Source organism: Acipenser ruthenus, chromosome 6 (genome assembly GCF_902713425.1).
Source record: "Acipenser ruthenus chromosome 6, fAciRut3.2 maternal haplotype, whole genome shotgun sequence".
NCBI classification, from domain to species: Eukaryota; Metazoa; Chordata; class Actinopteri; order Acipenseriformes; family Acipenseridae; genus Acipenser; species Acipenser ruthenus.
Window position 1 is genome coordinate 15,105,223 of NC_081194.1, and position 27,057 is coordinate 15,132,279.

The following is a 27,057-nucleotide window of genomic DNA, read 5'->3' on the forward strand; positions in this document are numbered from 1 at the left end:
TTTAAAATACTGTTTTGTATGTGATGTTAGAGTGTTTAGGGCTGTCCAGAAGTCAAACTTGAATGGAGCCGAAACAACTTGTAAAGGTGTGGCAATAGCCTTGATTTCCCTTTCAGTTCAGTCCTGTAAAGGTACTCACGGTAGATTTTTTAAAAATGTTTTTATTAAAACTACTGTGCCTCCCAGTAAACACGGCTGACACCAGCCTCCTCTTTTTAAATCTAGGTCTGTCCTTGCTGTCGCCACTGTTGGTTATTTATAAACTAACCTCATATTGAAATTGAATTTTTATTGGGTTGCAGAAGAGCAGCGTGTAGACATACTGATCAATAATGCAGGAGTAATGAGATGCCCTCACTGGCAAACCGAAGATGGATTTGAAATGCAGTTTGGGGTTAACCATTTAGGTAAGCAAACATTTTATTTATGGACCTATGACAAAATTTTAGTTACTCTGATCTCAGACTGAAATATAACCTCTGGAATTGTCTATTTTCTTAATCCTCATTCAAAAGTGGTTGGAAATATTGTCAACTCAAACATTCAGTTTTATAAAAGAATATGGTTCAGCCAATTAATATTGGCAGGAAAGCAGGAATTCCAAAAATTACAATACATTAAGATTGTGATTAAAACCCATCAGATGGACTTCCTTGTTTGGCTGCTGTTCCTGTAAAAGTTACAGAGGAATGAAGTAATGATTTCCTAAGAATGGTTTGGAGGACATTAAAATGTGTGTCATGCTTTAGTTTTTCATAAATGTAAAGAACTGCTTGTTAGTTCATGAGAAAGCTTGCTTATTTAGCTATTGATTATATCCTAATCTTGGTGCATTAGTAAACGGTTTATCTGTCTGACAGTCTTAACTATCATTTACAGATTTGTTTATATTTAGAGATTATGATGCATCTTGCTAAGAACATTCTTTAGCAGAAGTTATTGAGTCATATCTAGAGAAACCCATGTCAAATTCTGATGACATTTACTAAAGACAAATTACTGAGAGATTATAATCTGGAGAAATATGAAGGCCAATGTTCTGTCTGTGCCACATTTACATTGTTCAGAAACCCGGAGAAGCACTTATTCAATATTGATTAAACTTGGTCTGGTCCATCAATCTGTCTGTATGTCAAGCTTACATGCTGTGGATAAAGGCCATGGTAATCTACTTTTTTATTATTTTAGACATTGACAGTGCAATACAGAGGAAATGTTTACCTTTTTTCTTTTTTAAATCATTATATGCTACAATGTTTAGCATAGTAAGCTATATAACCCTGGGTACATGTCTGTGAAAAATGATTTAGTCTTGGCAGAATTTAAAGTAGTTTTGAACAGTACAACTTTATCCTTGTATACTTTGATGTAGAGGGTATTTAACATCAGCATGTGGAGTCCAGATTTCCTGGAAGTGATGCATACACATTTTCGAGAATTCAGTAAATAAACTGTGTTTTTCTGTAATTTCATGCAGGCCACTTTCTGTTAACCAACCTCTTGCTGGATATGATGAAGCACTCAGCGCCCAGCCGCATCATAAATGTCTCCTCGCTGGCTCACGTAGTGGGAGAGATGGATTTTAACTATCTGAACTGGGAAAATAAAAAATATAATACAAAGGTGGCCTACTGCCAAAGTAAGCTTGCAAATGTGCTGATTACAAAAGAGCTGGTCAGGCAACTGCCGGGTAAGTAAGATAATCAGAAAAGATCTTCACTCTAATGATTTACTGGAATGTTTTTATATATTAGGGCCTGTAGAAATTCACTCCAGAATTTGCACAAACTAACCAGCAATTCAGTCATATACCTCAAGATGCCTTAATAGAGACTAACTAACTGCTGTCAATAATTAAGTAAATAACACAGTAGCTACTGGCTAATTAAAAACATCAATTAATAATGAGGGACAGTTATGACAATTATGCCATAATTGTCTCTCATTATTAACTGCCACTTCCATTTTCTTTAAAGGCCAATTACAGATCTCGTCTGTGTTTCATATTTACCCTATATGGATAACTTTGGATGCATAATTTTTCTGAGACTGATAAAATGAGCAACCAAATGGGAATTTTATATTTATTATATACAGTTGCAGTCAAAGGACAATAAATCTGCCTAAGGTCTTCAGATAGCTCTTTACTTTTTCCCATATTGACTTATTGGTAATGACAGCAATCATCATATGCCAAACCTTTTTATACTCTAAGAATGTTCACCTACAATCCAGCATTTTCTAGACTTTTCTAGAATTAGGTTCTTTATTATCATATTGAAATTTCTAGCACCTTGTAGACAATACTATAATAGCATCAAAGAGTATGAATACTTTTGAATTAGCATTTTTTGAGTTTTGCAAAAAAATTGGTGGAATAAATAATTGTAGACATCTATTGCTTGTAACTTTTTTTCCTCATCCACAGAAGCAAAACTTTTGTTACAAAAAGATTTTTCTAAAATTCTTTGTTTTCGAGAAATTTCTATTAAAATTATACATTTCCAATGGGGTATGTAAACTTTTGACTACAACTGTATAATTTATAGAAAAACGAATACATCACAATTTACTGGATACATGCCAATAATATGTCAGAAGTGGAGACAGCTGAAAATTAAAAATGAAGCCAGTGAATATTGTCAATTTAATGTTTTCAATTGTCCTGTAGTTAGGATACGCTTGTATGTGTCTATGCTGACTGGCCAAAAAAAAAAACCAAAACAGTTAATGCAAAATATAAAATTAGATTAGCCTACAATTTATAAAAATTCCTAGGGTCACAGCAAGTGTATAATTAATCAAATGTTGTGTACCTATGAAAATGTTAACTAGAATTAGATTTTCATAAACATGGCTGGTTGGCTCAAGTTTCCAATCTGCAGCATTTAAGAGCATTATTAATGTCTGAAATGTATGGTTCCTTTTAAAGGTACTGGAGTAACAGTCAACGCGCTTCACCCCGGAGTAGTTGAGACCGAGCACACAGGGATGCATCAGTCTCAATTTTCAAGCGCAGTACTAGGTGAGCAAACACAGTTTTTGACAACTTCAATTTAGCACAAAGAGCGACTGTTCAGCTCTTTCGAGGAGATGACTTAATCAATTATCTTTCATGTTTCATGTATTCCTACTTGTCTTGTGTAGCTTATTGAGTGTTTTTGATTAATGGCATTGTGTCAAACTGCTCATCACAGCAATAGCAGGGCAAAAATGACATGAAGTCATAGGCTGTGATATAGTATTGTACATGTCATCCCAGATTTTTTAATTTATTTATTTATTTTTTTGTGTGAGCCCAACAAGTCACTTGTTTATAGGATGTGCATGCCTTCAACTGTTACACCCTGTATACATGACAGGTGCGAAAAAACCTATGGCTTGCAGATGATGGAAGACATTTACTAATCATTTCAACCAATTCAAACAATATTGTATGTTATTGTTATCTCCATATGTATTGAGCAAAAAGTCAGGACTTTATAAAAGTACAAATCACCGTAAGTTCTGCCTATTGTTTATTAATCATTAACGGAAATGATGAGCAATACAAATGTATTATTTTTTTGACTAGAATGGGAAGCCACTTGCAGAGCTTCAAAAAAAAAATTTGAAACTTTTAAATGCTCCTCTCCACACAAATATTTAGTAAAAGACAAAGATGTTTACCATTTTAAGAAAAAACAGAGATTAAGTTTCAATCCTGGAGTGAGTCCAAACATCCTGAAAAATGTTTGTTTTCTTTTTGAACAATATGCATTTTTTTAATCATCATTTGAACCTGAAATCCAGATTGGACTATGTGGGTAATAAAGAAATTTGTTTAAAATGGCATGCTATTTCCCTGAATATTGGAGAGCTAAGCAAGTACTACGAGGACTAAGAATTAGTAAAAAACCAACAAATTAAAAAAGAGGGAACAGGTGTTGAATAAATGCTCATTAGACTCGATCCTGCTAATTATTGAACAAACAAAACCTAAAAGTGAATTGAAGAAAATGGAAGTGTTACAGCTCAAAGAGAAGCTACAGAGTAAAATAAAATTGGAGGAATGCAACTCACATGAACAAAAAAACAATGGATGAATTACGAGACAGTTGGAAAATGAGCTGAAATCATACAAATGAAAACTGCATGAAAGAGACAAACAAGACTACAAAGACGGAGCCATAGGCGGCGCATATAAGAGGCTTGGGGAGGCTAAGCCTCCGCAAAATAAATTGCCCAAACCCTCACAAGAAATTGTTCTGACCAACACAAAAAATATTTGTAACAGAAGATCTTTTTTTTTCCCCCCCCACAAGCGCGACCCCTCCATAGCTGCAGTCTATAAGAGCAGGCTTGTCGAGTGGACCACTTTGCTTGACCTATTCAACTCCCCTATAGAGTGGTGGGAGATGGTCAAAATAAGAACTAAGGGCTATTTCATAGCAGCAGGCAAGAGGAAAGCAAAAGAAAGGAGGGCCAAATATAAACACCTGAATGCTGCCCTAAAGGTGTCTGAGCCTGCTACAGCTTTGGGGGTTCCCTGTAAGTGACGAGATAGCCCAGACCAAGTTAGATCTTTCATTGCTTTGTAGGGAGGAACAACGAAAGGTCATGCATAATGCAAAAGTGCAAAAAATGGAGGCAGATGAAAAGTGTACCCGCTTCTTCCAGAAAACGAGGGAGAAGCGGCACTTGATGTCCTCCATACTCGACAGCAGTGGGAGGATAGTAGAGGGTAGTGATGGAGTTAAAAAAGTGGTAGAGAACTTCTATAGGGATCTATATAACATCAAAGCTACAGATGACACCCTGATAGAGTGGTTCCTGAGCCAGTTGGAGCCTGACTCGGAGCGGGACGAGGAGGAGGAGGAGAAGGAGGAGCCAGAACTTATGTTGGAGGAGCTCACCCAGGCGGCTAAGACCATGAACACCGGTAAGACGCCAGGTCCAGATGGCATCACGGGTGAGAATTACCATCTTTTTTGGGACACGCTAAAAGTCCATCTAGCGGAGGTCTACAGAGCGGTCTACAGGGAGAAGCGGTTGGGCCCTTCTGTGCGGGAGAGTGTAATTACTCTCCTTCATAAGAAAGTGGACTACAAGATATTAGCCAAAGCTCTGATGCTCCAGCTACAAGTACACCTCCCTTTGGTCATTGGCCCCGACCAGGCTTGTGGTGTCCCAGGGAGGTCCATCACTGATATTTTAATATTAACTAGGGACATTCTGGCTTATTCAAGAGAACGGAACCATCCCCTCTGCCTGTTCAACCTTGAACAGGAGAAGTGGTTCGATAGGGTAAGCCATGAATATATGTACAAAGTGATGGACCAGATGAAATTCGTTCCTGGACTTAGGGAGTGGGTTAAAGCTATATATATCAATATTAGTACCCGAGTCTTGGGGAACAGACACCTGACTGGTAAAATTTCTATCCAGTCAGGTGTCAGACAGGGTTGCCCACTATCCCCACTGCTTTATGTCGTGTGCATTGAACCCCTCCTGCAGGCAGTCAATAGGGATACCAACATAACTGGTTTCCAGCTGCCTGGATCCAACAGGGTCCAGGTAAAAACAACAGCATATATGGACGATGTGTCACTAATTTGCACCGACAAATCGTCGGTACCTCGGATTAGTAATATCCTTGAGAAGTACTGCACGGCGACCGGGGCAGTGATTAACCCTTTGCGGATTGCATTATTGAGGAGTTTGGTGACAAAACGAGTGATCAGGAGATGATTTATCGGTATGCACTACTATGAAGAGCTATGTGTAAAATACAGCGAACAAGGGTTGGGGCGAGGCTGGAGATGCAGTACTGAGTGTCCTGTTGATATGTAGTGCCTTTTAAACCTGTTTTACTGTGAAAAAAAATACTTTTAAACAGCGTGTCTAAAATAAACAGCGCGTGTGAAAATAAATTGGACCTGACGTGCCTGAGACGCGCTGAATAAATGGACCGCTAAGGGTTAATAAGTCCAAGAGCGAAGTCTACGCGTCTAAAAATTGGCTGGTAGATAGGGAACTGTTGGACACGTACCCTGTCAAAAAGGACAAAAAAACAAGATTCTTTGCCTCATTTTCGAGAACAATAGCTCGGGGGCCCAGAGCTGGATGGCGGCCATTAACCAGGTTCATAAAAAGATCGGCGGATGGAGCACAAGATCCTTAACAATGACGGGTAAAGTATTAATAACAAAGTCTATACTTTTCCCCATTCTCTCTTACGTAGGAAAAATCTTTCCCCCAGACAGGACCACCAAAAAAGTGGTGGACCACATTATCTACCGCTTTGTCTGGGGCAGCAAGATGGAGAGAGTAAAGCGAGCGACTATGAATAAAGCCGAAAAGAAGGGAGGTAAGGGGGTTCCGGACGTTGTGCAGATCATCCGAGTGCAGGGGCTCACGCAACCCATCAAGAACATCCAGGCCCTGGACAGGAAGGTATGTTACATAAATCGCTTCTACTTTGCCACCTGTCTCAGGGCCTTGAGCCTCTGCACTATTGACAACACTGTGCCGTATTCCTGGGACCTCCCCATTGAATTATAGAATTTTAAGGGACATTGTATACAAACTGGGCTTAGATAAAGCAAAATTGGCCTCCTGGGAATACAAGGCTTTAACTAAACATCTTGCAAAAAGGAAATTGTAAAAGTAGCTACTTTCTCCCTGACCCAAAGCCAAAAAATCTGGGAGAATGTGTCTCACAGCTGCCTCAGTAATGTCCAGAAGGATATAGTATGGAACACCGTCCACAGTTCACTTCCCACTCGAGCGTTCATGTTCAGGAGGGGACTAGCCCAAGTAGAAACATGCCCCTATGCAGTGCCGCAAGAGAGAAACACCAGCCCATATCTTCTGGGAGTGTAATGTGGCTGGCAGTGTCTGGCTCTGGATCCTGTCATTAGGGCAGCAGTGCGGAGTAGTGGTTAGGGCGCTGGACTCTTGACCGGAGGGTTGTGGGTTCAATCCCCGGTGGGGAACACTGCTGCTGTACCCTTGAGCAAGGTACTTTACCTAGATTGCTCCAGTAAAAATCCAACTGTATAAATGGGTAACTGTATGTAAAAATAATGTGATATCTTGTAACAATTGTAAGTCGCCCTGGATAAGGGCGTCTGCTAAGAAATAAATAATAATAATAATTTAGATAAAGGAAGTAACTACAGAACACATTAAAGGCACTGAGGCATTTAGATCAATTGCCAAACACTTGTAAATTGAAAACCTCAGTATTAAAATGTCAAAAGGCAAATAAGATCCATATTCAACTGCTGGGCTTTTTTTTTTTTTTTTTCAATTAAAATGTCCTTTTGCCCATATAACCATTGTCATACTGTAAGTCACCCAAGCTAAATGGTGCATTATATACAGTATACCATTACTTTTTGTTTTATTATGCACAAGTGAACACCAACCACTGTGCTAATTTGATGCATTTTATATCCTTGTATTAGTTTTCAACAAAAACAAATTTGAAGGAATTTACTGTACCTAATTTGAGCTATTTTCCTGTAAAGTTCATTACATGTTTATAAAAGACCATCTTGGATTATTTCCATATGTTTCTCTTTGTAATACATTATTATAGTAATTCATGCTTTTTCAGCTGTCTAAATTCTGAAGAATCTCAATCTAGTTGACAGCCTACGTGATGTGTACTTATGAACTCTGGAGAGGTCTTTGATTCTTAAGGAGACATCCCAACACCTTGTAGACTCCAGGTCCAGCTCTGATCAAGACTCTGAACCAGTTTGCTACCAGTCATGACAACATGCGGGTGCCATGCCTTTCTGAATGACACTGTGTATTACTAATAATGATTTGCAGTTAAATCCATTGAATACATGTAAGTACGTTTACATTAATATGTTGTACTACATTACTAGTTTACTTGAGCCCATCTGGAATGTTGAATAAAGTACAGGAAACAAATGTCAATTTTGTCACGTTACTTTATTTGGTAACATGTCAACAGGTTACACACACTGAAGTAATACCACAGATCAGGACTCGCTGGATCAGATCACAAGAACAATAAGGCATTTAAGAGATCCCAAGAGATCCCACACATATCACATTTTCCACACAAACTGTACAGTAGTAGGGTATGTCTTCATTGTTTCCAATAGGAAATACAATATATTTTCATTTCATTTGTTTAGATAAGAACACATTTAGATTTCTGTTCTGTTTTATTCAGTACAATGTTAAATACTACTCCACCAGGAGTCTGGAGAGTTGTTATGCTCAACCCAAAAATTAGAGAAAAATAACTAATTCCCAGTTACTTGTAAGGCCTGCCTGCCACAGTTGTGTTGTCAGTTTGTCACACACAGTAATAAGGTCACCAGCTTTTAACAATCGAGTGCCACCTAGAGGTACAATTGAGAACTGCCCAACCTTGAGGATCTTCCATCCATTAAATTTCTGATGCACTACAATACCTCTTCTTACCAACAGATGGCAGTATGGAATATCTGGAAAAATAAAGCTGAAAACAGACCCAGGGATGACTGCTGAAGTAGAACTGAAGTCCATTAGGTAAAACATATAAAAAAAAGCTTTAGAAAAAAATTGCTTAAAAAAACAAAAAAATATTGTGGTAATTCCGTCCTCCTGATAAATGTGTAATACATGTATTTCTCATTAAAATTGTAAAATACAATTGGTTATGCCTGCCTATACATAAATACAAATATACTCCCTTTGTGTATATAATTACAAACTGCCTTATTTGATTTGGATAGTCTGTGTGTACAAGGAATCATGGGTATGCAAATTAGTGCAGCTCTTTCTGAGAACTAGTATGCAGTCTACCAATGGAACATAAAAGTGTTTTTTGTGTATCAAGTTCTTAATGTATCATTCCAACCTACTACTGGTTGTCTCCTGGTTCTATGTTTTATTTTAATTCAAAACAAATACTATGCTTAACATCAATCTACTTTTCACATTACAGAGCAAGCCCTGTAAAAACAGGGCATCAAAAAAAATTGTTAACTCGTAAATGTTCCTCTCCACGGAAATCTTTAGTAAAAGGCGAAAGAGTTATACGATTTGAAGAGAAGCCAGAGTATGTCTATGGAACTTTTTGGAGTTTCAGAGTAAGCCTTCAATTGCTGGTACACTGCGATTGATAGTGATATTGTGTAAACAATGTAAGCTAGAATTGTGTTGTATGCTTCTAGCGGTCCCATACACACGTAATTCAGACAAGCGAATGGTCTCTTAAGCACCACTTTGATGCGTTCTATTGTGCATCTTGTTTTAGTTATTTCATTTCTGCCTAGTAAATAAAATATTATTTGCATACTTTATATGTGCAGTAGCATTAAAAGTTAATTGTCTGAGTTTTTTTTTTTTTTTTTACATAAAACATAAGAAATAAATAAGGCTGTGTATTAATACTCATAGTTATCACCAGTCTTGTATCTTTTCAAATTAGGATATATCATAAATAATGGCCTATTTAAAAAAAAACAAAAAAAAACTATAATCTATCAAGGACTACTTAAAAAAACGGATTTCGTATACCTGACTATTTGTAATCTGGATATATATATATAATCCTGCTGTGACATTTTCTGAAAAACTGGATCAAAACGATCCAGATAAAATAAATTTTGATCACAAAATCTGGATCACTGTTATCCAGATTGAAAGTTTTTGAAAATCTGGCCCCTAGAGAATGTGCCACAATCCTACATACCATGCAGATATTAAAGAAAGTGCAATGATCCGATAGTTATTATTATTTTTTTTTTTACAAGCACAAGACATATTCTTTATTTTAGTTTTCAGATAATAGCAGATTTTTGCACTTTAAGAGCTTGTAGTATAAGCATTATAACTGCTAATGAACCTGTGTTTAAAATGCTTTCTATTTACTTATTTTAGTTATTTTACTAATTATGTTTGCTTATTGTTTGTTTACCGTTCCGAGGGCCCCTTGGAAATAAGATATACATATGAAGGGTACTCTAGTTTTCCCTGTCAAAGAATAAATACATGTAAAATATTAGAAACCTGTAATTTCAGTGTCCATTTTAACAAGCCACTTCACATCTGTAGGACATCCTTAATCCAACAATCAGTTTAATACTGAATACAAAAAAAAAAAAACCCAGCTAAACAGGAAACCGTCTACTTCAAATATACAACATAACACAGCAACCAGTCGTAGAAGGACTGATTTTGTGGATGTTAAATTCAGATGTATGGACCCCTCATTTACTTACTACTGCTGCAGATGACAGCCACTGTGTATAAATAGCTCGCAATTAAGATTAATACTGAAGGGAGCTCAATTTCCCAAATTATTATGAATTCTACATTATGTAGTGGACGTTCAGCATTATATCCGACTACTCTAAGTTCAGGCATCTGCAGTTCTATTTATTAGGATCAAAATATTTTTCTGCAGTATGCCAGTGATAGTTTTGCACTGTATACACAAACCTGTTTCTGTAAACCATGAGGAGGTAGAGGTGGGGTTGATGTTCTCAAACCGTACCACCTGTTTGAACTCTGTTCCTTTACTGACAGCAACGCAGATCAACGGGTACTCTTGCTCAGGAACAACCAGCATTTCAAAGACCTCAAGTGGACAAGGCAAGAGGAAATCTATGTTCTACAACAACAACAACAACAACAACAAAAAATATTAGAAAAAAACAACAAACAAAAAATAAAAGAACCTTAATAAAATAACTGTAACATATCTTGATCAGCATAAACTTCTGCATTAGTTCAACCCACTCCAATAGAACAATACTGGACTGAAAAGCTCCACAAAGGTATTTGTGTCCTGTGTAAGGATTCCTCACTGCAAGCACAACAAAAATAGATTAGTTTATAACACCATTTGTGCATAATAATAACATGGCAGTCAAAAAAAAAAAACTTCTCCAAAGATATTCTTAATTACAATTCGACCATATTCTGACAGCATTCTTGTTTATTCCATTTTTTTTAATTTTTAATTTTTTTTTTTTGGAAAGGATGGTACAATTAATTTGAAAAAAATAAAAAAAACCTGCCAAACATCTCTATATAAACCATATACTGTAGATGTGCAGCATCTAATCTTTTTTTATTTGTATTGTGTGAATCTTATGATAGTAAGAGGAATCTGTGGCATTAATTTGCATTAGGATTCCAATTCTTTCTCCTGCAATTAAATATACAACATAACATAGCAACCAGTCAGCAGGACTGATTTGGTGGATGTCAAATTCAGATTGAAAGGGGCAAATCCAAAGCACTAGTCATTGCTTCATTATGTAGTTAATTATATGAAGAACCTTAAGGGTAATGCTACTTCTGAGATCACACTCTCAGATTGTCCATTCCTGATCTCTGTATCCTACTGTTCTTATAAAAGTACCATGAAATTACACACTGAAGCACATATTTTACTGCACTGCCACTAGTCCCTTGGAGATTGAAACTATAATACTGATTCCGTAAATAAGAAATGAAAGAAGGGACCAAGAAGTACAGTATGTAAAACCAATGGATTTTATTTTACAGTATATACATAATGCAATTCATATGATAGTGTTACTATGTTAATGTTGCAGACAAGAAAAAAAGTTTGTTCATAATTACTAGATCCACCTTTAGGCTGTGGATATTGGATACAATAATAATAATAATAAAAAAAACACCTTAGTGTGCATTTTACTACCAAGTAGAAAACATTAAATCAATCCACCACCAGATGCTCCCTTGATGCGTAGTATTTCATACAGCTTTGTACGAGGTAGAAACACCCAATAACATTTAGCCATTAGTTGACTGTATCTTTAATTGAAAAAAACATTTTGGCATACCATTTTAAAACATACATCAGATAAGCTCAAAACTTTAAGCTACAACCAAAAGTAAGGAATGTTGGTTTCTCCTTTAAGAGTGGTCTGTAAGTCAAAATATTCTGAAATGCTTTGTGAAGTATTACATAAACATGTTCTGCACAATTAAGACGACAAAAGTTATAGAACAGTATCACTGGATGCCCGCTGTACAGTTCACGTCACAGGGCAATTTGACAAACCTTTCTAAAATCTACTGGAAAAAAATAAAAATGAAATGTTTAAGTTTCAAACATTGATTCATGTCAGTTTCTAAGTCAAACTGGTTTGCTCCTCTCTTTCAACAGTCTGAAGACCATTATTTTTCTAGTCTAAAACTATAAATGCAATCCCCAGTCACAGCTTGCCTACATGAGTAAATTATTTATTTATTTTATTTATATATATATATATATATATATATATATATATATATATATATATATATATATAATTCACCCCCCTTGGACTTTTCCACATTTTATTGTGTTACAACATGGAATCAAAATGGATTTAATTAGGAGTTTTTGCCACTGGTCAACACAAAAAAAAGTCCATAATGTCAAAGTGAAAAATAAAATCTACAAATTGTTCTAAATTAATTACAAATATAAAACAGAAAATAATTGATTGCATAAGTATTCACCCCCTTTGCTATGACACACCTAAATAAACTCTGGTGCAACCAGTTGTCTTTAGAAGTCACATAATTAGTTGAATGGAGTCCACCTGTGTGCAATTAAGGTGTTTCACATGATTTCAGGTTAAATACACCTGTCTCTGGGAGTTCCCACAGTTGGTTAGTACATTTCCTAACAAAAACTACATCATGAAGACAAAGGAACATTCAAAGCAAATCCGGAATAAAAAAGCACCAATCAGGGGTAGGATATAAGAACATTTCCAAGGCATTGAATATCCCCCGGAGCACAGTAAAGTCCATTATTAAGAAATGGAGAGAATATGGCACAACTGTGAATCTGTCTAGAACAGGCCGTCCTCAAAAACTGAGTATCTGGGCGAGAAGGGCACTAGTCAAGGAGGCCACCAAGAGGCCTATGGCAACTCTAAAGGAGTTACAGTCTTCCACGACTGAGCTGGGAGACACTGTGCATACGGCAACAATAGCCAGGGTACTTCACAAAACTGGCCTTTATGGGAGAGTGGCAAAAAGAAAGCCATTGTTGAAAAAAACTCACATCAAATCTCGGCTAGAGTTTGCCAGAAGGCATGTGGGAGACTCTGAGACCAAGTGGAAGAAGATTCTAAGGTCTGATGAGACCAAAATAGAGCTTTTTGGCCTCAACGCTAAGCGCTATGTTTGGCGCAAGCCTAACACCGCACATCATCCTGAGAACACCATCCCTATCATGAAGCATGGTGGTGGCAGCATCATGCTATGAGGATGCTTCTCTGCGTCAGGGCCAGGAAAGCTCGTGAAAATAGAGGGCAAAATGGATGCAGCAAAGTACAGAGAAATCCTGGAGGAAAACCTGCTGAAGTCTGCAAAGAGACCTGGGACTTGGGAGAAGATTCATCTTCCAGCAGGACAATGACCCCAAACATACAGCCAAAGCCACACTGGAGTGGCTTAAAAAAAAAAAAAAAGGTCAATGTCCTGGAGTGGCCCAGTCAAAGCCTGTACCTCAATCCAATTGAGAATATATGGAAAGAGCTGAAAATTGCTGGTTCACCAAAGGTCACCATCCAACTTGACAGAGCTTGAGCAATTTTGCAAAGAAGAATGGGCAAAAACTGCAGTGTCCAGATGTGGAAAGCTGGTAGAGACTTTTCCAAATAGACTCATGGCTGTAATTGCTGCCAAAGGTGCCTCTACCAAATATTAACTCAAGGGGGTGAATACTTAATCAATCAATTATTTTCTGTTTTGTATTTGTAATTAATTTAGAACAATTTGTAGATTTTATTTTTCACTTTGACATTGTGGACTTTTTTTGTGTTGATCAGTGGCAAAAACTCCTAATTAAATCAATTTTGATTCCATGTTGTAACACAATAAAATGTGCAAAAGTCCAAGGGGGGTGAATACTTTTGAGAGCCACTGTGTCTGTATATATATATATATATATATATATATATATATATATATATATATATATATATATACACTTTTGTGCAAATTTAAAACACCAGTGTATATGCCGCAGCATTAAAAACACAAGCAATTAAATAATGGCTTGGAATAAAACATACATGGTTAAAAGATTTGTATTTGAAGCACTAGATCACATGATAAATACATCAGTGTTAGTACGATAGGCACATTGCTATTCTTTACTGCTGAATACTTTAAAGCTGTACCCAAAGTGAACCCCCGACAAGCCCTTAAAGTAGTACCCCATTTACTATTTGCATCACTCACTCCTTTACATCTGTAGTTAGGACACCTGTACAACAAGTATGCAGTACTATCTACATTAAGTCTTAGTGTACAACTTCAATCACATGAAGTAACTTGTTCCAAAAAATACTACTTATGTACAAAGATTACATATAAGCAAATTAAGCACTTGTGTGGTAAACGGAAGATACTAGAAGTGGTGGCAACACTTAATTAAAATGTCCTCTGCTTCTTTCTTACATGCCACAATAAATATAAAAACGGAATCCAAAGCAACCTGAAAAACGCAGCTGTAGTAAAATTCCAAGCATTCATAGATGCTGAAGCAGTAGTGTCTGTCTGACTCCATTCTATTTGACGTTCATTGCTTCTTGCCATGCAAAAGGAATCAGTAACTGTTTTCATGTCCTGCCAAGATATACAGATTGCTGTTGGCTGCAGGGTTGTCGGTAGGCCTGCTTTCCAACACCACCACTCTATAAATAAAAAAATAAAAAATTATATAATAAATATATATATATATATATATATATGTATATATATATAACAAGAATTAACAAGTCGTCAGTGATTAAACATATATACGTGAATAGTCAGATATATCTGTCATACATGTAATATTTGGTGTTTAATAAATCAGTTTTTATGAAAAAGTGTTATTCAAGAAATGATTTAAGGTAACCATGGAAATGCACTAACTGGAACGGGGAACTGCAAGAGAAATTAAAACCCCAGCAATTTATTGAATAACTTAAAAGAAGTGAAAAGCATTTCCCCAGGTCACATTAAAAAAATATGAGCAACAGCACTAACAACTACTCAGAATAACTGTATGCATATATATATATATATATATATATATATATATATACACACACACATATACACACACACACAGTGCCTTGCAAAAGTATTCAGACCCCTGACCAATTCTCTCATATTAATGAATTACAAATGGTACATTGAAATTTCGTTCTGTTTGATATTTTATTTTAAAACACTGAAACTCAAAATCAATTATTGTAAGGTGACATTGGTTTTATGTTGGGAAATATGTTTATGAAAAATAAAAAACTGAAATATCTTGCTTGCATAAGTATTCAACCCCCACGCATTAATATTTGGTAGAGACACTGTTCGCTGCAATAACAGCTTTAAGTCTTTTGGGGTAAGTATGTACCAGCTTTGCACACAGTGTCGGAGTGATTTTGGCCCATTCTTCTTGGCGGATTTGCTCCAGGTTGTTCAGGTTGGTTGGACGACGCTTGTGGACTGCAATTTTCAAATAGTGCCACAGATTCTCAATGGGATTGAGATCAGGACTTTGACTGGGCCACTGTAGGACATTCACCTTTTTGTTCTTGAGCCACTCCAATGTTGCTTTGGCCTTGTGCTTGGGATCATTGTCCTGTTGAAAGGTGAATTTCCTCCCAAGCTTCAGTTTTTTAGCGGACTGAAGCAGGTTCTCTTGCAGTATTTCCCTATATTTTGCTCCATCCATTTTTCCTTCAATTTTAACAAGATGCCCAGTCCCTGCTGATGAGAAGCATCCCCACAGCATGATGCTGCCACCACCATACTTCACTGTAGGGATGGTGTGTCTTGAGGCATGGGCAGTGTTAGGTTTGCGCCACATATAGCGCTTGGAGTTTTAGGACCACAAAACCTTTTCCCACATCACAGCTGGGTCACTCTCATGCTTTCTGGCAAACTCCAGACGTGCTTTCAGATGGTACTTTTTGAGTAACGGCTTCTTTCTTGTCACCCTCCCATACAGGCCAGTGTTATGCAGAGCTCGTGATATGGTTGACTGGTGCACCATTACTCCACTCCCAGCCACTGAACTCTGTAGCTCCTTCAAAGTGATTGTTGGCCTCTCTGTGGCTTCTCTCACAAGTCTCCTCCTTGTTTGAGCGCGGAGTTTTGAGGGACAGCCTTTTCTTGGCAGTGCCTGGGTGGTGTGATTATTGATCAACTGTGCTCACTGGGATATCCAAACACTTTGATATTATTTTGTACCCTTTCCCTAATCTATGCATTTGTATTACTTTATCTCTAACTTCTGTAGAATGCTCTTTGGTCTTCATTTTCCTTTAGATTCACAGCCTGACCAATGATCCTTCAAAAGGTTTTTTTTTATCCAGAAAATGTGACTGCAACTTTAATGTTTCACAGGTGGAGGCCAATGGTAAGGTAATTGTGTCCTCGTTAGGGCAATTTCTTTCATCGGTGTAAACTGGGAGCTTCCACAGCACAGGGGTTGAATACTTATGCAAGCAAGATATTTCAGTTTTTTATTTTTCTTAAAAATATTTCCCAACATAAAACCAATGTCACCTTACAATAATTGATTTTGAGTTTCAGTGTTTTAAAATAAAATATCAAACAGAACGATATTTCAATGTACCATTTGTAATTCAGTAATATGAGAGAATTGGTCAGGGGTCTGAATACTTTTGCAAGGCACTGTAATAAATATAAATATAAATATAAATATAAATATAAATATAAATATATATATATATATATATATATATATATAGATATAGATATAGATATAGATATAGATAGATGGATAGATAGATATTACAAAAAGGTAAAGGAAAGTTAAATAAAACTACTACTTTTACCATGAACCACAGGAAGAACATTGAGGGAACATTCCTCCACCTCACTATTTTCCTTATTTGGTATTTTCTCTTTTTGCTCACCTGTCAGAACCTAAGAGCTTGAAGATTCTTGTATTATCAGAAATCTCCTGGGTGATCTGGTATTTGGAGAGAAATAGAAAAGGCTTAGTAAATCAGTTAACAATCAGAGTGAATACTGTGGTGCGTGCCTTTTCTGTAAATTCTCAAAATGCTTTTTCCCCCCTGTAAACAGCGGAGATCTGTACTGACTATCTGGTGTGTCCATGGTTCTGCAGGAAGAGGGCAGCAGTCTCGCAAGATCTGCCTGTCAGTCATGGCGATGACACTGAGAGATGGGGAAGAGGGTGTGTTGGCTTTCCCCCTCCGAGTGGCTGAGAGGCGGGCCTTGGGGGATAGCTTGGCCCATAAGTACTGCGCTTGGTTATGCATTTGGGTGGCCGGAGAGAGGATACCCAGTGACGCTGGCGGAAGACGTCAGTATAAACAAAGAACAGGCAAGCACGGCTGAGTGAGATTGCCTGCCTTGAAAGAAACTAAAAAAAAAAATAGAATAAATAATTACGTACCCGAGGGGACGTGTTTAGCTGTACGGGAAACTCTGGCCACCCCAGTGTATTGGATAACTGAGTGTCAGTCAGAGGCTCGTTCTGACCGGCTTAGCGGCAGTGCGGGCACTGCGTAAGCAGCACATTTGTTTTGTAGTTTTATTACTGTGTTTTATTTTCCCTTTTTCTTTCGCCTTTTGTTTTCATTATTATTTTGAGCACCTGTGAGTGAGCCAATTTCTCACTGTTTTACCAGTATTGGTATTCCTGTGGTCCTGTGTACCGCTGTCGGTACTCAGGCCACGGACAACAGCGCCCTCTGTGGGCAATAAGAAAAATGTCTGAAATAATAAAACTGGGCACCAGTGCAGTGTTTGCAACTAAAACTTCTGTCTCCCGTGTGTGTCAGTGAATTACCCACCACCCTTCCACATCCCCCATAAAACAACACTTTACACACACAGTTTTCATATCCTTGTGACAATCACATTTTTCATAATATAATATTCAGAGTTCACTTACCTCGCTTGACTTGAAGCTTCTTCCTTGCATACCATGCTTCCAAAATGCCAATACACTGTCCTGGAGGCAAACTAAAAAGTACAGTTTGTTACATATTGTGATTGGAGCATTTAAAATATTTTTGGATACTGTAGTAATGTAGGATACATGTAAAAATGAAAATGTGAGAAGGACCACATACTGAACTCTCAACTATTGGTTTTGTGTGGAACCATGTTCCAAGTCACCCTAACCTTCAAAGAAATACACCCCAACTAAAATATTACCTGGTTATAGTGTTTGAGTACTCCTAAAAAAATATCACGGAAAACTATTTTTGAAGTTCACTTACCTATTGCCTCAATTTGGAAATTAAACGTTAGCTCTGCGGACAGCTTTCTGCTGGATTTTAACCTTCCTTGTAAATTCACTATTTTTATACACCCTGAGAGCAATAAAGGAAATAATTTGATAAAGTTAAGATAAAAGAAATTGTATTTAAATAACAAAGAAAATACAAATCTGATTCCAAAAGCAGATAGGCAGTCAAACACTTACGATCAAGGCAGACTAATATTGTGTCTCTCTCCAGCTGGGTGACATGAATTACACAAGATTGTGGTGTATCTGTAAAACAAAATACATATATAGTATTAACATTAACACTACTTTATTCATCAGCCCATGTTTTCTGGGAGCAATGCTGGGAATGTGTTTTGCTGACCACATTTATAGGGTTCATTCATTATGTATTCATTATAGTCAAGTCCAACTGTACCACGTCATCCAGGCATTTTTTGAAACCACAAGTCTAGTAACATGAGATTAAGATTAACATTAATTTATAGTAAAGTCCCCCATGCAGTGCAAAATGGATGACTGAAGAGATGTATGGACCCCTCATTTACTTACTACTGCTGCAGATGACAGCCACTGTGTATAAATAGCACGCAATTAAGATTAATACTGAAGGGAGCTAAATTTCCCAAATTATTATGAATTCTACATTCACTATGTATAGTGTTGGATGGACTTTCAGCATTATATCCGACTACTCTAAGTTCAGACATCTGCAGTTCTATTTATTAAGATCAAAATATTTTTCTGCAGTATGCCAATGATAGTTTTGCACTGTATACACAAACCTGTTTCTGTAAACCATGAGGAGGTAGAGGCGGGGTTGATGTTCTCAAACCGTACCACCTGGTCGAACTCTGTTCCTTTACTGACAGCAACGCAGATAAACGGGTACTCTTGCTCAGGAACAACCAGCATTTCAAAGACCTCAAGTGGACAAGGCAAGGGGAAATCTATGTTCTACAAAAAATAAATAAATAAATAAATAAATATTTGAAAAAAAACACAAACAAAAAACAAAAGAACCTTAATAAAATAACTGTAACATACCTTGATCAGCATAAACTTCTGCATTGGTTCAACCCACTCCAATAAAACAATACTGGACTGAAAAGCTCCACAAAGGTATTTGTGTCCTGTGTAAGGATTCCTCACTGCAAGCACAAAAAAAAAATAGATTAGTTTGTAACACCATTTATGCATAATAATAACAACAACATGGTAGTCAAAAAAAAACTTCTCCCGAGATGTTCTTAATTACAATTCGCCCATATTCTGACAGCATTCCTTGTTTATTCAATTTTTCTTTTGCAAAGGACGGTACAATTAATTTAATATGTATGAAAGTTTCTTTCTCATTCCGTTGATTGATTTCTGCACAAGGGTTTGACAAACGACATGTTGAGGAGGAATTTCTGTTTCCAATACCCTGCATCTTCAACAATCTCATTATAAACATGCCAAGGGTAGAATTAGATTTGTGCTTCATACATAAAATAATAACTGTGTGCTAAGGTGAATTATGGCAAACTATTTATATCAAACTGATGCACAGACAGAGCCTACAGAATATAAACTGCTAATCAGACAGGAAAGAAAAGGATCTGAAAAGATTAGGCATCATAAAAATCAGATTTAAACTTACCCACACAACACTTTTGGCAACCCTTTGTGTCTGGAATTTTTGTGGATACTGCAAACTTCCTAAAAAATAAATAAATAAATAAAATAAATAGTGACCACAATCTCAGATTTCTATGAAGTCACACCCTAGTTCTGCCCCAGGGTAAATGCAGTTCTGCGTACCTGGGAAGAATTCGGTCTGGAAGCTTGTGTGTAGGAATGGCAACAGGCAATTTCTGCATCTGCCGAGCATATTCAAAAAGACCTATTAAATTATGAGAGTAAAGCTGGGAAGCTTTCCCTAAAAATAAAAAAAAAGAAAGAAAAAAAGTTTACTAGTTATTCCACATTTATAAACGTGTTACCCTTGCATCATTTATGTTAAGAATTGAAACAATTTGATTTTGTTTCTAAACACACAAATTTACTGAATTCATAGAACATATAACAAGATAAACAGCCAAGATCCCATAAATTGGGTATCACATCACAGATACAGTAGTATAACATAATTCAGATAACGTAATATGCACAACCTATACTATATAAATATATACATACATATATTGCACTATTTTGATAATCAGTATTAAATTAAGCCTTACCAGATATTGAAAGTAAACAATTATTCATTACATAGAGCCATGTACACCTTCGTGGAAAAAGCTGCAAGAAAAAATAAACATCCTTAAATGTAAGTTAGGAAAATATGCTTAAAAAATGTTTGTTTTAAATTAAATATACACCTGTTCCATGGAAGTCTCATGAAGCTCATTTAAGTTTAAGGTGTAAATGCCTTCTTCTGCACCAAATATCAAATACTGGTCTGAAAAAAAAAAGGAGAGAGACAAATTACATTTACAGAACACCCATTTTGAAAAAGGAATTTTTATAACTGGTTTCACAAACTACCTTATCTAATGCAACAGATTAATAAACTTTTCAGTTCTCTGGTCTTACGCCATTACGTTTTGTATTGTACATTTTCTGGATCTGAAGAGGATAATTACCTCTGGTGTCTGGATTTATCCATGATGTAGCACAATGGACTTTTAATGGACACCCATTGAATACCTTAGAGAAACACGCGCCCATCTGTAGAATTAAAGGAAAAAAAATAAATTAAGCACATTCACAAAATTCTGCAGTACAGGAAATAGTTTCAGAATGACTTCCCCTGTTGGTCTGTCAAACAAGCTAAGTAAAAGCAATTCCAATTTCATCCAATAGATGGAAGGCTAGAACAAAAAAAAATCTATTGTACGGTGAAAATAAACTGGGTATACTGCAAAGACTATGAAAAACAATCACATTTGTTACACTTACATGCACTTTTGGAGTTGGTGGCAGACCATTACTCAGTGGTTTCTGTAAAGACATACACATTTTGTTAATTGTATGAATTCATATGCTTCTATGAATATTTAAAAAAATAATTTGAAAAAAATTTAACACAACCCCTACAAACATTCTGCTGTAACTGGGAAAACTAGATTTTTTTGTAACAATTTGAGCTTTCTCCATTTTAAACAAATCCATACTGATTTTGTGTTTTTGCTATGCATGTTTGCAGTCTTAAAACTATGAAATGAAAGTAGAACAATGATGTGACAATTAGTGTGTTTATGAAACCCAAACACCGGTCTTTTTCGTCAAGGTTGTGTAGTCAGTACATCTCACGTCAATGTCTCACACGGTGCACAAGCTGTAGAGCCATGACTTTAAAACGTGTTTGGATTAAAAAGTAGGGCCTTCTGATTTTCAAAACCTTATTCTGACAGAGCTTGGAGTGTAGCTATCCTTTAAATCAATTACAAGATGTCAAATCAGAGGAAGCATCTGTTAAACCCTCGCTCTAGTGTCTGGTTCATGGGTTCCCAACCCCTTTTTGACCCCCTCTACCACCCCTGTGGGCTCCCGCCCAACAGTTTGACAACTGGTCTAGTTAATATTAACGTGGGGTGTAGCAGAGATTTAGATTTAATCATACAGAATGTTTAACTGTTTAAAATGGGAGTTCTACTAATTTTGTGCTTCGAGTACATTTAGTAGTTGCTATACTTTTTTTTTTTTTTTTTTTAAATGAATGAAGATGAAGTATACATTTAGTGTTACCGGTAACTCCTTCTTGTCTTTCCTTAAAGGGACAGCAGGAGGCATTGTAGCTTGTTTTGCACCTGGCTGTTGGGGACAGCCTTCTTGTTCTCCATTTATTTGTGATGCATTCACTCCATTGCCTGTAAATAAAACAAACGAAACTCAATAACTCTGAAAGCCGAATTATAATATATATATATATATATATATATGTATATATATATATGTATATGTATATGTGTGTATGTATATATATATATATATGCACACACGTCAGTGAATAGTAATCCTGGCCTGTGATTGGTTAAAACCTCATCATAGGAAGAATAGATTTAATTATTGCCCCAACATCTTTACACTACCGGTCAATAGTCTTCGTCTGTCATGTGATTGGTTCACATCACTGTCATCCCGCCCCTTTTCAAAGGAACACCTTTCTCCCCTGCACTCTTCACAAGAGAAAATGGCTTAACAACGATTCTGTGAGTTGACAGAAAATTAATTACAACACATACTACAAAAGAAAGATGCTCCAAACACTAAAATGGTGATTAAAACGTCACAGTTTTCTGACTTTCTGAAATTCAACTCGATCTAAACAAATATGACGGGCGGGATATAAACTGGATTATGCAGCAGTTGGCAAACCAGACGGAGACAGAGACAAACTTTGCTAACGAACGGTATGAACTTCAAAAACATGTTCTGTTATTTATTTATTTACTTTTGCTGTATCAGCTATATTTAAACAAAATATATAAAGTTGTATTTACTATCCAACCTTGCCTTATTGTACTGCAGACTCAGCCATAGTGGAAATTATTGATCCGAGGGAAGACTATTATTGCCTCCAGGGTACAATGCCCTCAGCCCGCGGTTCCTGGCATTTAGCCCCATGTCGGTAACAACAGTCTTCCCTCGCGTCAATAATTTTCTACTATAGCCCTCCTTTCCAGTCCATATTTTTATATTTATATATATATATAATGTATGTATGTATGTATGTATGTATATATATATATGTATATATATGTATATATATATATGTATATATATGTATATATATATATATTATATATATATATATATATATATATATATATATATATATATATATATATATATATATATATATATATATATATATATATATATATTCTAGTAGCTATTTAGGTTAAAAAAAAAAAAAGAAGTATACAAGTAACAGGAGTAAATAAACATATGAGCAGTCCTAAAGATACAGATAAGCCAAGTTTACCCAACCATATAAGGGTCTAGAACTCATAAAAATAAATTAAAAAAAACACTTGGAACTTGATTCCGATACCCTCTAAAAATTGTGCTAACCAACTTAAGATCAGCAGATCTTTTAAAAAATGTAGCTGCGTGTCTCCAACAATACAGTAAAAGGGATAGCACTACAAAGCAGTGAACTTTTGTTCACGTGTTACAAGACCAGGCTGCCAGCATGTAGTGATGCTCTTAGCCCTTTTAACTTTCCAGCTGTCTTCTGTAACAACTGGGCAAGTTAATTGTTTCAACCCTCAAACGAAGTTAGCTATTTCCATAGTGTCACAGCAAACTGACGAAGGTTTCTCAGTAGCTGCAAGTGCTTTTGAGTTTAGATGTTGCTTTACATAAAGCGAGTCTATGCATATGCAAACATGCCATGATTAACATAGATTACAACAGACAAAAAGGATTCAGTTAAAAAAGCATTAAAAAGGCCATTAAAATAGTCAAGTGTGTAATACATGTATATAGCTGTGACAAGTGTTAAATATATTACAAACCAAGAATGTATTTTATTTAACCTACTGAACATACAACTGTACATACCAAAACTTTGCCAACTATTTAAAAGTTGTCTCACTTTTTAATATTGTCTTTCTTGGAAACTGTTACATGATTTAAAAAAAAAAAATCTTATTTGTACATAAAAACAAACAGTCATAAATATCCATGCAACATTAAATCAATCATTGTGCTTGTTTTCCTTACCTAGGCTGCTGAGTTTGTGTGGGGGGAGCCTGGGAGGAGGGGGCCTGGGAGGACAATGGGAAGCTGGCCTGGCAGGGCTCTCTGAAGCAGGGCATCGCTTAATGGTTCCCTGGTTGTCTTCCTCAACAGGATGATGACTCTCATGGGGGATGTAGATAGATTTGGGCTGAGGAAAAAAAACAAAACAAACAGAAACAAGATTCACCTTTTATAAAAGCTTAAAATTTGACATAAGTGGAAGGCAAACGAAATCTTCCCCATATCTATAGTTGTAGCAGCACAAGAGTAACTCTTTAGCCACGAACATGCAATACAACAAGCTGGTTTTAAAAAGTAATACAGCTTGTAGAAATTGAAACTAAAACTACATTTGGGGAATAAAATATTATCATTTAAAATCATACAAGGGAAACAAAAGCTTTAATGAAGCGAGGCACTGCCATAATGCATTTAAAAAACATTCAGAGCTCCTATCAGACTTTCAGTGCAGAAATATCTACTATATTTACTCGCCAAAACCCAGTAATGCTATTAACCAACTCTGGCCAATAAGAAAAAGATGCAACATATTTCATCAAACAGCAGAGGGTGCCAAAAGTTGAACAGCTGTTGATTTAACCCTTATTCTCCTCTAAAGAGTTAATTAGTGCACTAAATAATGAAGGGATTTAAAGCAACTGCCATAAACATTAACACAGGGCTAACAGCATCTGGAATATTTTATAACAGATCAATTTCTGCAACTAGCTGCTTATCTGTGCATGTACAGTACATGAGAAGCAGACCAGATTGCACTCCAATAAAAATAAAAACATTGGATTAGCACTGAGAACAAACAACTCAATTAATGCATATAATCACATTAATAATAAATAGTATAAAATCCTTTTCAGCCTACAAGTATAAAATTAAACAATTTCACTGTTACGCTACTTTCTCCAAAACAACTTCATTTAGATGAAAGTGTTAAGCAACAAGGATATGTGTTCTACATTGGATATTTATAAATAAAACACACACACACACATATATGCTGTGGACCACAACATACTAAATTAGTTTCGTCTTCACTCAAATCCTTTTAAAGCATATGAATTTATTTGTGAAAATAAATCTTACCTTCGGTGGCAGTGGTGGTGGAACTTTCGGTTTCAAAGTTGAGATAGTGGGGCTAATAAAAATGTAAAATAAATTATTGGGGTCAGTAACAATAAAAATGTACACTTCAATACAATCTGTGAACCCAGTAGAAGATAAATGCTAACAAATGCATGAAAACATTCATGGGGAGCTACAAACACTGCTCGTTAAGCAGGGTTATTGAGCTACTCCTTTTTGAAAAGAAAAACACTTGATATTGTTTTTACTTGTATTGTACTACATGTTTAAAAAGGTCAAGCCAATGACTGAGGCATTCAACAATCACAGCAAAGCAAAAACATCACACAACAAAACAGAGACATGCCCACAGAGACCTCACGGCCAACACAAAACGACAACAGACATCAGCTTGGCACAGTTGCAGTGATTCAGAAAAATAAAAAAGGCTATTTTGGTCAAGCTGCAGTAAATGCACAAAGCTAGGAAGAGGTGAAGCCTGCAAAGCAGAGTGTGACGTGTATGAAATTGAAAAATACCTTTTCTCTGGGATTGGGCAAATATAGATTACAGCTAACAAGAACCGGAAAAGACTTACTGTTGAGTTTCATCATCATCATCATCCTCTAAATGTGCCACATGTCCCCTGAGGAGATGAACAAGGTACCATGGCTCAGTGGATTTGTCTGTAAATACTTCAGCTAAGCTAAAAGAATTCTGGCATGCACTGCCTTAGGGCGCCGTCCATAATGAAATTTATCTTTTCATACAGCATTTTATTGTACAAACAAAATAGTTGCAGTCCAAGCAAATTAGTTGTCTATTACATCAATTTGACAAGCACTAAGGCGAAAGGACATTGTTAGGTTGCACCAAATATATAAAGCACAAATGCAGACATTCAGGATTTAAAGAGAGAAAGCAAAACAGCATTTACCGCTGGTGAAGTTCCTCTTCCACTGATTTCAGAAGGCTCCTTTAATATAAAAAAAAATAAATAATTGTGTTTATCGAAGTAAGTCGTATGAGAGCAAGTACCTTGCATTACAAAAAAAAGTTATGACACAATTAACAATTTTGCCTATACCAGGTTACTGATATTTCAATTATTGCATTTCTCTTCAACTGTCAGTTGAAGGCAAAAAGGAAAGAATTATGTCAAGCCTAATAAATTAGAAAACACTAACATCTCGTTATTGGCACAAGGAAAAGAATTAGGCATGTTTCACAAGGAACCTTATAATTTTACACAGGCAGGCAAGTATATGAAGCATTAATTAACTTCATCTGTTTTACTGCATTTCAATGAATGTTTTGAAGTGCACGAGAATTACAACAGATTCCTTTTGTACTTTCCATGTTAAATTAAACAAACCTTCCCATTTCTTTCAAAGCATGGTATCTTAATGAGACTCAAAAGGACAGTTTTGAGCAATAATCCCAAGAATGTTTTGTTTAAATGTGGTTACACATGCTTCCACACCTTTCTTTCTCCCTTTACCTCAACAATGCTATATTATGCTTTAACTATAAGAGGTGTAACTAGTTACCAAAAATGTTCACCACAGTGCAAACATAATACTTTTGGGGGGTTTATGAATATGCTAGGCAGCAGTTGTGATAAATTCATCAGCTACCCCACCCCGCTTCCAAATGGTTGAATCCATTTAGCCTCTGTATTACTAAGCACTAAACTCCAGGGTATGATACAAGCCTATTATTACAAAGATTGCTTTTTATCTTATTACTGCAGATCAAAAAATATATCACGCAGCATTTGAAAAACAAAGCAAACCAGCAGGAAGACATTGCTAATGGTATTAAAGATATGATTAGTGGTTTCCCACAGGGAGACCTCAACAATTCTGAGCCTTCCAGCAACACACTAGGTGGAGCTGTGAAGCAGAGAGCCTTAATGGCCATAGATCAATCTATACAGATCCTGAACAAATACACTGCTGTTCCGATTAGCA

At 36.2% G+C, this 27,057-nt stretch overlaps 2 protein-coding genes and 1 non-coding gene across 6 annotated transcripts in view; 1 reads left to right on the forward strand and 2 right to left on the reverse strand.

Annotated features, from left to right (window-relative positions):
• The first annotated feature begins 226 nt into the window (after window positions 1-226).
• LOC117410415 (retinol dehydrogenase 13-like) lies at window positions 227-11,134 on the forward strand. The gene is made up of 7 exons (XM_059025068.1): window positions 227-407; window positions 1,478-1,690; window positions 2,933-3,025; window positions 6,224-6,435; window positions 7,604-7,843; window positions 8,458-8,538; window positions 10,543-11,134. Exons 1-5 carry the CDS (start codon window positions 344-346, stop codon window positions 7,616-7,618), a joined length of 597 nt encoding a protein of 198 aa, XP_058881051.1. The 5' UTR covers window positions 227-343; the 3' UTR covers window positions 7,619-7,843; window positions 8,458-8,538; window positions 10,543-11,134.
• LOC117411623 (U5 spliceosomal RNA) lies at window positions 8,961-9,074 on the reverse strand. The gene has a single exon (XR_004545815.3). It is a non-coding gene; the product is annotated as a U5 spliceosomal RNA (small nuclear RNA).
• A 367-nt stretch (window positions 11,135-11,501) lies between the features above and the next one.
• Window positions 11,502-27,057, reverse strand: part of map4k3a (mitogen-activated protein kinase kinase kinase kinase 3a) — a 79,516-nt gene continuing 63,960 nt past the window's right edge. For 2 of the 4 annotated variants that reach the window (XM_034018290.3, XM_034018293.3), the window contains 18 exons: window positions 26,022-26,060; window positions 25,683-25,730; window positions 25,106-25,157; window positions 23,987-24,152; window positions 22,004-22,125; window positions 21,215-21,256; window positions 20,899-20,983; window positions 20,635-20,714; window positions 20,494-20,554; window positions 20,072-20,189; window positions 19,911-19,969; window positions 19,316-19,419; window positions 19,054-19,225; window positions 18,467-18,535; window positions 18,261-18,353; window positions 17,930-18,000; window positions 16,923-16,978; window positions 11,502-14,687 (listed from right to left, as the gene is read on the reverse strand). In XM_034018290.3, coding sequence (XP_033874181.1) covers window positions 14,600-14,687; window positions 16,923-16,978; window positions 17,930-18,000; window positions 18,261-18,353; window positions 18,467-18,535; window positions 19,054-19,225; window positions 19,316-19,419; window positions 19,911-19,969; window positions 20,072-20,189; window positions 20,494-20,554; window positions 20,635-20,714; window positions 20,899-20,983; window positions 21,215-21,256; window positions 22,004-22,125; window positions 23,987-24,152; window positions 25,106-25,157; window positions 25,683-25,730; window positions 26,022-26,060 — 1,525 coding nt within the window. In that variant the 3' untranslated portion in view covers window positions 11,502-14,599. Of the gene's footprint in view, window positions 14,688-16,922; window positions 16,979-17,929; window positions 18,001-18,260; window positions 18,354-18,466; window positions 18,536-19,053; window positions 19,226-19,315; window positions 19,420-19,910; window positions 19,970-20,071; window positions 20,190-20,493; window positions 20,555-20,634; window positions 20,715-20,898; window positions 20,984-21,214; window positions 21,257-21,991; window positions 22,126-23,986; window positions 24,153-25,105; window positions 25,158-25,682; window positions 25,731-26,021; window positions 26,061-27,057 lie in introns of all 4 variants that reach the window. The other 2 variants (XM_034018292.3, XM_059025067.1) reach the window with 2 other exon arrangements.